The sequence below is a fragment of the Sebastes umbrosus genome, chromosome 4 (genome assembly GCF_015220745.1).
Source record: "Sebastes umbrosus isolate fSebUmb1 chromosome 4, fSebUmb1.pri, whole genome shotgun sequence".
Lineage (NCBI taxonomy): Eukaryota > Metazoa > Chordata > Actinopteri > Perciformes > Sebastidae > Sebastes > Sebastes umbrosus.
The window spans coordinates 29,830,093-29,843,906 of NC_051272.1; the positions used below are offsets into that span (position 1 = coordinate 29,830,093).

Sequence of the window (13,814 nt, forward strand, 5' to 3'; positions counted from 1 at the left end):
GCATTTAACTGATAGCATTAATTGGACAAAATTCTTAATGTCGGTTCACAGTTAAAAGTTAACTTTGGATAGAGCCGGGCCAGCTGTTTCCAAGTTTCCAGTCTTTATGCTAAGCATATTTCCCAAATGTTGAACTATTCCTTTAAGAGAAAACTCCTTAATTCTCTCTGTCTTCACACCTTCACCGTGTCTCTCTGTGTCTCCATTTCTCCAGTGTGAAGATGGTGCTGCTGTGGACGGCCGGCGACGTCTTCAAGACCACCTACTTTGTGATGAACGAAAGCCCGACTCAGTTCTGGGTTTGCGGTTCAGTCCAGATCATGATCGATGTGGCCATCCTGCTGCAGGTCCTTTTATACAACCAAGACATGCGGGTCAAGCTAGGTTGAACACAACTGTTGCCTTGGGCAATGAGTCTGATCGTTTAAGGCTTTTTAATAAAATCAGCTGCTATGTTGATGGAATTATCATGGGAGACACTTAGCATCAAGAACACAGAGAAAACCAAAGTTTTTTTTAAATCTTTTTTTACTGTTCAGCCTTGATTCAAACTATTCTGTCATTTGGGTATCATGCAGACCCAAACAATTTCACGTGCAATTAAGCAAACCGCTTCAGCCTTGATCAAACTACTTAGCATTTTCAGTTAAGCACTAATAACCACACCTTTGCATTTTTTTATTAAGATAAGGCAGTATTTTGGTGCATTTTTAGCATGTTTATTTATTTGTTTCTCTGTTACATTACCTGGAACCTGAATTGTTGTGGACATGGAAACTGCAAGAGGGAAACATTACTCACATTGGCAGCTCATAACAGCACATCTGTGCTGCTGTACTGGCAGCTGTAGCAACCAGCCCTGCACTGGAATTTACTGCCTGACTGATGAGTCTCCCACTTCACACTCCACACCTCACTGCACTGTTCTCATGTTGCATAGTGTGTGTGTGTTTGTGTGTCGCATGCTTGCTGGTGTGTCTTGTGCAGCCAAAATTGATTTTTGCTGTTGGCATCCACGCCAAGCCAAGGCCACAGAACTTACATCAAGTAATGGTAACTGCATAGGACATCAATCTGTGTGTTATGACTTTATGGTTTAATGACAAGCACCGCAGGTCTTCCACAAAGTATGTGAAAAATATTGAAAAAATGTGGCCATGCTGCAATGCTTTGCACTGTACCTCAGTCACAACATCTTTTGTAGACACCAAAGAACACATCAGATTTTAGATCAAAATACATGTACAACGTGATGTAACAGTATAACTGAACATTTGCGGCATTATCATTTCTATCACATATGTCTTCGTCCCATTAGCTGCTGATTCTGTGATATCTTTTTGTTCTTTCAAAAGGCACTCTTGTTCTATGAGAGTGAAACAGTGAAAGAATGACTCATAAGCACCGTGGATAAGTAGCGGTTAAATCAACATGATCAGCAGGAATGTTACAGTACATCTTACCTTTATATTTTATTGAACACATTTAGTGTTAACACCCGACTCCTGACTCCTAAGCAAGAAATCATTTATTTAAAAGGAAATGTAACCAAGTGAGAATTGGTTTCGTGCCAAAAAAAACTTACCTTTAGGGACTGTATGAAAGTTATTGGTGTGGGGAGGAGAGAGGGGGGGGAATCTTGTTTCACTTTTTGAAAAAGCAAGACCCTCCCTATCATTATTAATACTTTCTTTGAACCAAACCTTTTGAATAAAACAACTGCATCCTCCCCCCATTATCTCAATGTAATATTGAACAACATTGAGCTGGTACAACTTGTTTAAAGGTGCTCTATACGACATCCAGAGCATTAAATATCGCAGCAAACAACTATTTGCTATATAATTATTAACTATATCAAGGGAGGGCTAAAATATATATAAATCCAGGGTGAAAAAAATAAATAAAAGACCCCCCCACCCAGGAAGTCAAACTATCCTCCCTTTAGTTAAAAGCAAACATGCCCACCCCCTTTTCTAACCCTACCTTACCCCCAAATCTCTTTGTACAGTCCCTTTGATTAGAATATTTAGTTTCCCTTTCATGGCGAGTTTAGTAATTACTAAGGGGTGATGTTTGAAGTGTCTTCATTCACCCAGAAATGCCCCATTAAACAGAGGACAGTTTATGTAATGCATGCCATTACAGAAACACTGAAACCTCCGTCCATTCCAGCCATCCAAAATGCACACATTTTTTATTCAGAAGTTCTTTTTATAATCGAAACACTAATTTAAAAGTATATCCTCTCAAGGCGAGCTGTGGTTCTTTCAACTATTTCTCAATAGGTTCCTACTGAAACTATCAATGCAGGATGAAACAAATCAGTACCAGCAGCTGATCAGTAGTCAGTGCAGGTTTCTCCCCTCGGCATGATTTAATTAAATAGTAAAACTACTATACCTGCTTATTAAGTCTTTTGGTCACCTTTTTTTTTACTTAGCAGCCAATCTATACCTGTCTGTTTTTAGTTTCTCCTCAGTAAACATCCTGTTTAAATTACACACTGCAGTGGTTATGTTTGCATCATGCAGAAAACCTCCTCCAGTAGCTGCCAGTATGCCTCAGCAACATTTGTAAAGGTTGCAGAATTGCATCTCGGTGTATTTCAGTATTATCCTCAGGGTCAGTATGTAGAAAATATATACATGAAAGAGAATTTTAATACAATTACGAGTTAGTTTTTCATAATCTGACAATGCATAAGATCCTTCTAAACACAACAGTGACTGAGTATCATGTCTCGTGTTACCTCTGCTTTGATATGACATCAATCATTGTATTCCCGCAATAGTTTGGCATTTTGGGAATTGCGCTTTTTTGGTTTTCTTGCAGAATGTTGGATCAGAACATTGACACCACTCACATCTGTACAATGTACACTGGTTTCCAATCATTATGCTAAGCTAATTGACTGCTGGCTGTTGCTACATATTTTACCGTACAGAACTGAGAGTAGTATTGATCTTCTTATCTAACTTTCAGCAAGAAACTATTGCTTTAATGTTAATAATTTCATCTAAAGTTTTATTATCAATCATTATAAAGCATTATAAGGTCACAAGCCATAGTTGAATCTAACAAAATCTAAAAGGAGAAGCACTCCCTTCTGTGTTTGTATATGTGTATCAATTTATCTTTATGTGTACATATGAAAACAACAAACCTTACTCATAGGGGATGTTGGAATATCTTGGGATTATGCCTTTGTCTATGCGTCTATAAGTGCTTTTCCACTCGTGCTGTAATACGTAGATGTCAGATATTTTTGGGATAGGTCAAAATGACATTTATAGAAGCGTCCAAGTTGCTGATCAACTTTTCTGATGTCCAGCTAATCCCGCAAGCTTTCAGCTGCATTGTTCTGTGACCTTCCATTGTGTAATTTACTCCATGTGGGTATACATGCATTCTTCAATTCCAGATATCTTGCATTATATCCGTAAGCTGCCATATTGGAAGCTGTATGTGTCTTATCTCCAACACCCAGCGTACCACGGCTGTATTGAAATTGCATTATTTCTGTATTCTATATGCTCTTATCACAAGATATGTATCTATCTTTATATTGTCTGTCTCAGTAGAGGCGCTCAGAAAGGCTCCCTCACAGGATTTAGTTTAACATTTGGGCTTCCTTAGCCTTCTCTTCTCAAGGGCAATAGGACAGATGAGCACACACACTGCCTGGTTGGGATAATGCCTCCACCAGATTCACATTATGGTAAATGTGCATGTTGCCTTACCACTGCAACACAGATAAGAAATAGGTGGTTTGTCATTTCTGAGGAGGTTACTTCTACCAGATGCAAGATATATATATATATATATATTTAACAATTTATTATCAGTCACTACAAAAAAACAGAGCCCATAAAAGAATTCGTGTGAATTTTAGTTACTGTTTTAATGTGATGTATGTGTTTACAGGATCGATGAAACCAAAAGCACAACCAAAAAGTAATTGTTGTACCAGACCAATTAAAGGTGCTCTATACAATATTCAGAGCATTAATATAGCATCAAACAACTATTGTCAATGTAAAGATATATAAGAGTAATGTCTACCTGAGCAGAGAAGGAAGTCACTCTCCCTCTGTGTGTGTTGTAATCAGAGCGTCTCTGTACTTTGTTTACAGAACCGGGCCGGCCGTGCGTGCCTTTTAGTGCATGTTAGTGTATATGCGTGTGCCCCACTGGCTAGCCCGCGGTCTCTGCGCTGCAATGCTCTCATACGGCGGTTATAGCTGATAACACCGTCCCAACTGACGCCGTCGTTGCGGAAGCATAGCGTCCACCCTCTGATTCCCCCCAGGTAAACACCGTTAGCCCTTTTAGCACCGTGAGCTACTAGCCGCCGGCTCAGCCGTCGCCATGTTGAGAGCCATGCGGAGGCAATAGATATGCTCAAATTTCGTATCGAGCACCTTTAAATGGTGGATGGTTGCCATAAAATGTAAAGGTCTGTGTAAGTATACTGTACACTAGTGATATCACATCTGGAAATTGTATGTATGTGAAATATTTATCATGATATTTTCTCAAATATAAACTATTTATACATCAGCATGTGGTCTTGTGTTGTTACTGGCAGTGTGTTTTGAAAAGAATGAATGCCTCGGAGCATGATACAAAAACTCTGATCTGATCTGAGCCCGGCAGGCTGCTGGCTGCTGCTGTAACTTACAGCTGGATTTAGACAGGATTTCTACCCAAAAGTCTGAACTGAAACCTCACATGAACCCTTTGAGTCTGATCCAGATCAACCAGGCATATCAGACCTGAATCAAAAGGATGAGAAATATGTGCTTTTTTTTTTTACACGTGTATATAAATTGTTTGTATACAACAATTCCCACTGCAGCAACCGTACAGAGTTGTGATGAGGTTGTGTGTGTGTGTGTGTGTGTGTGTGCGTGCATGCGTGTGTGTGTGTGTGCGTGCATGCGTGTGTGTCTCTGCTGTCCTGAGGAAACCTTGAATTTGAAAGGATTGAAAGTGTACCTGTGCACCAAATAAATCATGAAATAAGATAGAGGCTGAGTCGGACTTTGCCTGCTGCTGCCCACACAGCGGGGAAGTTGATGAGTGGGGGTTTGATTAACCCTCCTGTTACCTTAAAATTTACTAACATCTTTTATCCTCGGGGTCAATTTGACCCCAGCAATTTAAACCTCCAGAAAATGATTATAATTAAAATTGTTACCCAAGTTTATGTATCAGGTACTTTATGTTTGTTTGTTGACTACCTAAATAGCCCTTTAAATAAAATCAATATCTTCGCAGGAACCATATTTTGCCTCCCCCAAAGCGTGGGGAAATATCAAAGTTCGCGTGAGAATGATGTTTCCCTCCCCCATGTCGTGTGAACTATCAATGGTTCTTGCACTACTACAGTTATGGTTATGTTAGGTTAGGGCCCTAAAGCTTTTTGAAGATTATAAAGTTGCATGTTATAGTGACGTCAATATCATCCAAAACAAATGTGTGTAAAATGTTGATATTTATATATATATATATATATATATATATATATATATTTTATACAGCTAAAATAGCCTGGGGTCAAATTGACCCCAAAGAACACCGATGCGTACATCATGTGTACAGGACATTGAAAACATATCATCATTTTAATTTTATGTTTACCCAGTTGTCCCAATTAAATTAGGAAAAGTCATTAAATATGAAGCAAAAAAAATGATGTCAATCATTTATTTAGAGACGGGAAACATTGAATGGGGTCAAATTGACCCCAAAGATAATAGGAGGGATGTGTGTCGCTCTCTGGCTGATGCATCATCACACAAAGATGTATACACCATCACAAGGTAAAACCACTAACAGTCAGCAGTGCAGAGGAGCACTGCAATATGGATAGTAAAATATTAAAATGGATACAGTAGATAATGGGAGGCTTATGGTTTATAGATGAGTCGGTCAAGGGCAGGCTGTATGCTGCACCTGTTGGTGCCGCCATGTACTCATCTCCTGACCTGGCTTGTTCATCCATTAATAATAAGTTGACTACAAGTACGGCCTCTCTGTGTACCTGCTGGTAATGTATTACCTGTACCTGTATCATACAATCTTCCTAATGGTTAGCACTCTTCTCTTCAGCCAACAAAGACACATGACTTTTCCCATGATATTTTATATAATCTTGTTCATAATGGACCCATCTGTCTGCCTGCCATCGTCTGCCTTCCTGTCTTTCTGTCCACCCATCCATCAGCTGATCATCCGACATGTCTGTCCATACAGTGGCTTGGTTTAATGATTGATGAGTTGGGCTAAAATAGTCCACCTCCACTTCACGTCTGTGACGTGCCGCATTGCCCCGTCCTGCTCCATGTATTAATGATAGTGTGTCGTCATGCTGTGAAAGACACTAATGTGCACTTTTCACCCCGGGTAGAGTGTTCTCCAAACATCAGTTAATAACAAACCGATTTTAGTCAATGTCAGCACTTAGTGGACATGCTGTGCAGATCAGAAAAACATGACTTTTTTTTTACAAGGGTTTCGTATCAGAAGTCAGAGGTTCTTAAAAAACAAGTAGTAATAGGGGTGGCTCAGAGGTAGAGTCATGTACTAATCTGATTTGTGGTTCAATCCCTGGCTCCTCCATTCTGCACGTCAAAGTGTCCTTGAGCAAGAGACGGAACCCCAAATTACTCCCATCGATGTGTGAATGAGTATTTAGGGCAGGTTGGCACGTTGTATGGCAGCCCTCTGTTGTCAGTGTATGAATGTGTGTGTGAATGGGTGAATGTTGACATGTAGTGTAAAGCACTTTGAGTTGTCAGAAGACTAAAGAAGCGTTATATAAGTGCAAGTCCATTTACCATTTGTAATGCAAATGTTATTTTCTTCATTTTTATGGATTTATATCATTGAGTAAATAATGAGTTATGAGTCTTTTGGTTATCAAGTTTTCCATAATAATGTTAGGATTACAAATAAAGCCACATAAAGTGCTGCATTATAATGCACTAACCAAACAATCACCTAGAATTGTCTTGATCGAGGCCTGATACTTTTTTTTTATAAATGTTGTTATATATAAAACTGTTTGACAAAACTCAAACTACCATTTCCATTTAAATTCTATAAATAATGTTTCATTCATATCTTTACTACAAAGAGCTAATTTTTACTGCATTATCTTTGATTGTGAGATATAGTGTCTCTTTAGAAGGTTTACGTGGAAAGGAAAAAGATCTTTTAGTGAATGAATCAAACTGAAATATATTTTACATATTGTAAAGCGGTGAAAATATTCTAAATATAGCGTATACTTAAACTGATATTGTTTTTTTTTTAGGTGGCTGAACTTTTTTCTGCTGCTCCCATCCACAGCTGGTTTACATCACCATCAGAAAACCCTTTCCGATGGGGAACTGAAGCCGTTATATTGCTCTCTTCAAAGCCACCAGACTCCATTCACAAATACAGTAATTTTACCTAGCAGAATACAGGAGTTTACATACAAACCCACTTCAGAGAATACGAACTAACCCTTTCAGTTATTTCCAAACTTAGCACAGCTAACGTTGACTCAGCTTGTGCTGGCGTTTGCATTATTCATAACCTTATTGATTAACTTACTTTGGTAACCTACGTCACTGCATTTTGTAAACGGCTGAGTGGGCGTTTCCATTTGAAAAAATAGGAATAGAACACAGATGGACCCGCCCTTTAATTTGCACATATAAAAACTGGAAATCATTATTTTACTGTATCTTTCTTGCACACATTCAAACAGAATATTCAAAATCTATCGACTACCGCCGCAACTTTTATCTCAGGAGTATCTCTGACAACCTGTCCAAGACTAGTTGTACAGTTGTAAACACTTATAAATCACAGCTAAATTGTTTGATAGCTTTTTAAAACAACTTTATTCTCCGTCACATTGTAATCTAATGCAACCTAAACAGAGCTAAGTGTTGATCATAGCACTTAGCTGCTTCCTCAAACACAGCCTACTAGTTGATGTAATACAGCTTTACTAAAATATTAAACATGATTTGCTTCCAAACTGCCATCGACAACTACAGCTGTAGTTAATGACTTCTTTCCAAAAACAATTCGTCCCATAGTTGGATAACGTAGTGCGTTATAATCAACAGCACCCATATGTGTATGTTTCAAAAACATCGATCCAACTTAATCTCTGTCTAGGCAACTTGGAACATGAACATCATCCATCTCTTATCCACCAATAGCTACAGTTTTTGGAGAACTACTGTCTTCCTGCCATGTTTTGTTATCAAAGTAAACATATGGTCATCCATTTTCCTCCTTTAATGAAGGCAGAATCACAACTAATAAAAGGAGAAATGAGCCAGGGGAGGGAGAGAGACGGAGAGATCAAACTCATTTTATTTTTGGGGAAACAAGCAGATGGTCTTATAATAATGGACCCAGGTAGCAGCTGAGCCACTCTACGAGCCCTACGAGAAAATTGATCTCTTATCTTGTCATCAAAACTAATAAAAACATTTTACGGCTCATTTCTAGTGGGAACCAGTTCTGAGATTGACCTTTGACCCCCCCACTCTATGGTCAAAAAGTGGATGACAGGGCTCAAAGAGGAGTACAGGAGAGGAGAGGCTCTCATGATATAAGGCAGCACAAACAGGAACAAAATATCTTAGTAATTTGGGAATTTGACAACCAGATGGTCCTCCAATCTAGTGATGTGATGTTTGTTAGCCTTGCAGGCATAACTTGGAGCGCTTAAATGAAGAGGGAGAAAGCAGGAGAGGAGTCATATGCAGAAAGGTACAGAACTGTGAAGTTTATAATTACAGTAAATGCCAGCATTAGAGAGGGGATGAAATGAAAGCACAAGACAAACATAGCGAATAGAAGGCACCAGAGGGAAAGGCAAAGTGCAACTCAGACTCCATGCTTTTGGGAAATGTAGCGTAGCCAGATGGCTCTGGGCTAAGAGCAGACTCATGGTCCCACAGTCCAGGACATTCAGCCCCCCTCGGGCATGTACTCTAATGACAGGCCGGGCACGGCGGGACAGGATCAAACTCTCAAGATGGATGAGTTTTTTCCGAGGTCACTGCAGACTGCAGGGAAAAGAGAGGTGCAGAGAGGAAGAGAAGGACAAAGTACTAATAGGGGGGTGTTATCAAACAGACCCCCGTGCATTTCTCTTCTTTGTTTCATTGGATTTGGTTGCTGAACCAATATAAGATCCAGTATACTGAATCTTAAAGAGGTCAGCTGACCCACTCTGTTGTGATTGGTCAACCGAACCAAACTCTTCGGACTCCACTCTAACTAGCTTTGTTTGAGGGCGTGCCAAACTAGCTGCTAGGCAGGTATTATGCAAATGTGTTACTTGGTGACATCACCACGGTACGGAAGAAAAGGCGGGACTTCAAGCAAGGCGTTTCAGGCATTTCAGGAGCAGTGTTTTTGTGGGGGAGAGTAACTCTCTTTGGTGTGGACTTTGAGCTTTGTAACTTTGTAGACCTTTTTACATGCACAAAAAACACTTAAACACAAAAGGAAAGGGAAAAAGCACAAAAGCATAATATGTCCTCTTTAAAAGCACGTTACATAACAAATGTAACATCACAGTGTTACATTGCATGACTTTATATAACATTCCTGAAGCTTCTCGATGTAGAGACCTCGTGCATCCATCAGGGACTGTAATAGGAATAAGGAACAGATTTCTTGCTACGCTTTATGGAACAAGGGCATTAGGTGTTGAAAGCAATGCAGAGAATCCATCAAAGAGAGAATCATTCTGCACACCTCTGCAGGATAATCCTGCCTTCTATACATCTTACTTGGAGGTTCATAACTTTCACAAAGAAGAGGCAGCAATGTCTGCGATGCGTCTACATAGGTGCGGTTTCCGGTCTTTGTTTGATTTAATTCCTCGTAGCTATTCAGATCGTAGTTTCAGCACATATGTATAAAGCTGCACTAATCAGTATTTTAATGTTAAAAATGGATCAAATGACTGTGTTTGATGTGAAACATGTCACTCGTACAACAGTTATGATCCCACAGAGAATTATCACCAGACTCTGCAGTTCCCCTCAGCTCTACTGAGCTTTTTAAGCGTTTAGCAGCTCATTGTTTTGTTTTTCTGGCAACTGTATTGTTTTCGGTGTAATCGATTAATGTAGTCATTATTTTAGCAAACATGCCAAAATACGATGATTCAAGCTTTGTTTTGGTTTATTTATTAGTCTTCTCTGGTAGTAAACTAGATATCTTTGGGTTTAATTGGACTGTTGGTTGGACAAAGCAAGAAATTTGGAAATGTTATCATGGGCTCTTAGATTTTCACAATTTTCTGACATTTCATAAACCACACAATGAATCAATTAATCAAGAAATGAATTTGCCGATTTCAGCTCTAATTATGTTTACAACACACATCTCACATAAGACAGATCCGTCAGTGAGTTTGTCACCTAAAGACCCAATAAGAAAAAAACAAAAACTGGTAGACCCCTGGCTTAGACCCAGCGCTCCACCAACCTGCTGTGAATCCCGGCGCTGGGGTTTTCGCCAGCTAAATCTGAGCTGCCATCGGCAGGGAGGACGAAACAAAACATGAGCCGTTCCCTTGTCTCTGCTACCCCAGACCCAAGCCAATAAACAAACTGTCGAAGCGTAACGTTACATGGACAGCCCCCCGTTAGTGCCACATCTACCACACAGATGGCTAATGTAAACTATAGGCCAACGCCACACGTGTGGATTATAAAATAGCAGTGTTATATTGACCGGCTCTCCGAGTTTCAGCAGTTTGGTAGAATTTTACGTATTCTTGCCCCTGCAACTGACTGTAAATTTAGATTGTATGGCCCCAGTAGTAGAGGTGAAATGCTGCCCCCTATTACTTTGGAGCAGGTGGCTCCAAATTACACATTGCACCTTTAAGCAGTGCTTAGTGACTGTGGAAGGAGGAAACCATGCCTGAAGCAGGCAGATGGTGAAGAGGCTCAGTGCAGCAGGACAAGGATCAAACCCCTCTGATGGATGGTCTCATCTGGCCTTCGACTCCGACTAGGGAGCCAGAACCACAACAGAGATCAGAGCAGAGCATCACAGGTTATACATCAAAATGGACAAAATGTAAAGGACGTGCATAACAGCTGAGACTAAAATCTATAAATGAAGCTATACAGTATATGCTCTGACCTCTATATGAGTTATTGGACGTGGATGCTGGATGTTTTGCAATAGAAAGGGTGTGTTTTCTCCTGCAGCCACTGCAGCTGAAGTCTCCTTGAGGATAAACAAGCTTAGTTGCCCTTACTTCACCAACTGCTCCCCTGTGGAGTTCCTTTGCATTTGCTGATATCTTGCATCTAAATATCAAGTCCGCAGATGGCCAAAAAGCTTTTTACATCATCTTGTTCTCCCTCAGGTTTATTTTGGAATCATTAGTTCTGTGAAGGGGGGCAGGTTTTCTTCTATCTGTGAAGTTTTGCCACTTTTTTTTTCTATTTGGAGTTTGTGCGACTGTGAGCCACGCATTGTGTGTGTGCGTGCGTGCATATTGACTGCTGTGTGTATACGCGTGGGTGTGTACATGCTGTCTATCATGACGGAAAATGCAGCACAATAAGTGTCATGTTACGTGGGACAATGACATTAGTTGCTGTTGTTATAGTGGAGCCAGACAACATGCCTGCCGGCCAGTAAACAGATCAGCAACGACAGAGACTCAACTGCAGGAAAAGGAAGATGACAGAGGAAGTCTATACCAGCCCAGAATGTCAGCTCAGCACGCATAAGAAATGCAGATAACAATGTCCTTCAGTGCACGACATTGACTTTAATATACTTTCCTCTGAGGGTTGTTTCATTAGCCTGGGAATTTCACACAGCCCACAAAACAGTGATTCAGGCACTTAAACAGAGCTGCAAAAGGGAGGCAAATAAAGGCCTAACTGTTCTGGTGAGTGATACAGAATCAGGGGAGGGAATGATTGGTGAAAAGGGTAAAAGCTCATGGGTTAGAGTTAGGATATTTACTGAAGGTCAATTATTCCCTATGTTATTTATTCAAACCCTTATTGAGGCTGAGTGATATTTTGCATGACAGATAGATATTTTATTTCCCATAACCACAATCTCTGTAACCGTAACCACATTGCAGTTGCCATTGTAAAATACAATATTTTGAAAGAATTAGTCGATAATAAATGAATCTACAATTTAGATAATCTATTAATTTTTTAAAGGGGAACCCCACTGGTTTTACACATCAAAGTCGGTTTCCAGGTCTTGGGGATTGCTACTGCATTACGTGAGAAAAAGTTGTATAGAGAGAATAGCCCAGTAGCAACATTCTTGTCTTGTGATAGGGTAGGATAGATGGCTGTGTGTGTTGAAACCAGTAGTCGATTAATCGATTAGCTAAAAATTCCCAAACTTTTTCATGTCAAGGTCCTCTAAACTGACTCAAATTAAACCTAAGACCCCCATTTGATAACATGTTGTTCCAGCGTCCCCTATCTGATAGGATTTTAGCTTTTTAGTTGTTTTATTACAGAAAGTGTACATTCCATTTATTTATTTTTTAAATGACTTGCTCCCGCACATACTTTTCTCTGCTTTATTAGTCTCTTTCTTGTATAAGTGTATTAAACCCATGACCAAAATAGTCATATATTATGCATTTGTATTACTTATTGGTGGATTTATAGTGAAAATAAATGAGTCCCCTTTTTGCGTGGGACCCCCTAGAATCGTCTCAAGGACCCCTGGGGGTCCCTGGACCCCACTTTGAAAACCACTGCACTAAGTGACCCAAATAAAAACACACGATGCTGTGTGTCCGAGGTGCATGCTGGGTCTGGCTAAATGCTAAACTGCTCATGGCGGTCCAGCGGTGACAACTGCTTTCACTGAGGAACTTTTACCTTCAGTCAGGCATGTGAGGTCTTTCTGCTGTTTTCGAATCCCTGATGTGACTGTAGAGCCTCATTCAGCTCAACATGTTTGAGAACCTTGAGGAGCTCAGTTGGACAGAGAGACTGAGTGGACTGGTTATACTGGGACAGAGAGGCTGAGTGGACTGGTTATATCATGCTTTGAGAATGAGCGATCAGAGAAGTTGAACCTGGAGCAGATTCAGGAGGACTTTACGGTGCTCAAGACTTACAGACTGACGTTGAGACAGGTGAGTACAACAAACTCTCCAGAGGAGAACGTCAACAACCACTGTGTTGCCTATATAGCGTTGTGTGCTACGTGGTGTATAATAACTGTGCAGTTCTCTCCTTTGCTTTAATACATGTATTTCTGGCTGCTGTGAAGTTTATATTGTTTAGACAGCTCCATTGGTGATGTTTTATTCTGCTGTTGATTCTATAAGAAGTGGCAGGCTGTTTACTTTACGTAGCTTATTATTGCTTGTTGCATCATGAGTTTTGTCTAATTTCTGGTTCATTCTAGTGAGGCTACAGTGAGGAAGGTGGTTGTATAGCATACAAGTGATTGATTATCAGAACAGCTCATTATGACTTCTTGTTTCACTTCTTTTCACAGATTCATTTCTTCTTTTTCTCTCCAGATCCCCTCTCCAGAGCCACCTTAAATGACTCCATAAGTTACTTTAATAGAGGAGAGTGCATTCCAAGAGTGAAATATCCACCTTGTCACTGTACCGCAGCTGGCCCCCAATTCAAAGCAGAATTGCCAGCGTTTTGTGTTGTTCGCCCATAAGTTCTCTGGCTCAGAGAGGTGTGTGTGTGTGTGTGTGTGTGTTTGTGTTTGTGTGTGTGCAAGTGTTTGCAGTCCCCTTTTGCCTCAGCAGC

At 40.1% G+C, this 13,814-nt stretch overlaps 1 protein-coding gene across 2 annotated transcripts in view; it reads left to right on the top strand.

Moving 5' to 3' along the window:
• Positions 1-4,563, top strand: part of si:dkey-246g23.2 (solute carrier family 66 member 2) — a 62,349-nt gene extending 57,786 nt beyond the window's left edge. For both annotated transcript variants that reach the window (XM_037768003.1, XM_037768002.1), the window contains exon 5: positions 215-4,563. In XM_037768003.1, the coding sequence (XP_037623931.1) occupies positions 215-389 (175 nt within the window). In that variant the 3' untranslated portion in view covers positions 390-4,563. The remainder of the gene's footprint in view (positions 1-214) is intronic.
• Positions 4,564-13,814: the final 9,251 nt, after the last annotated feature.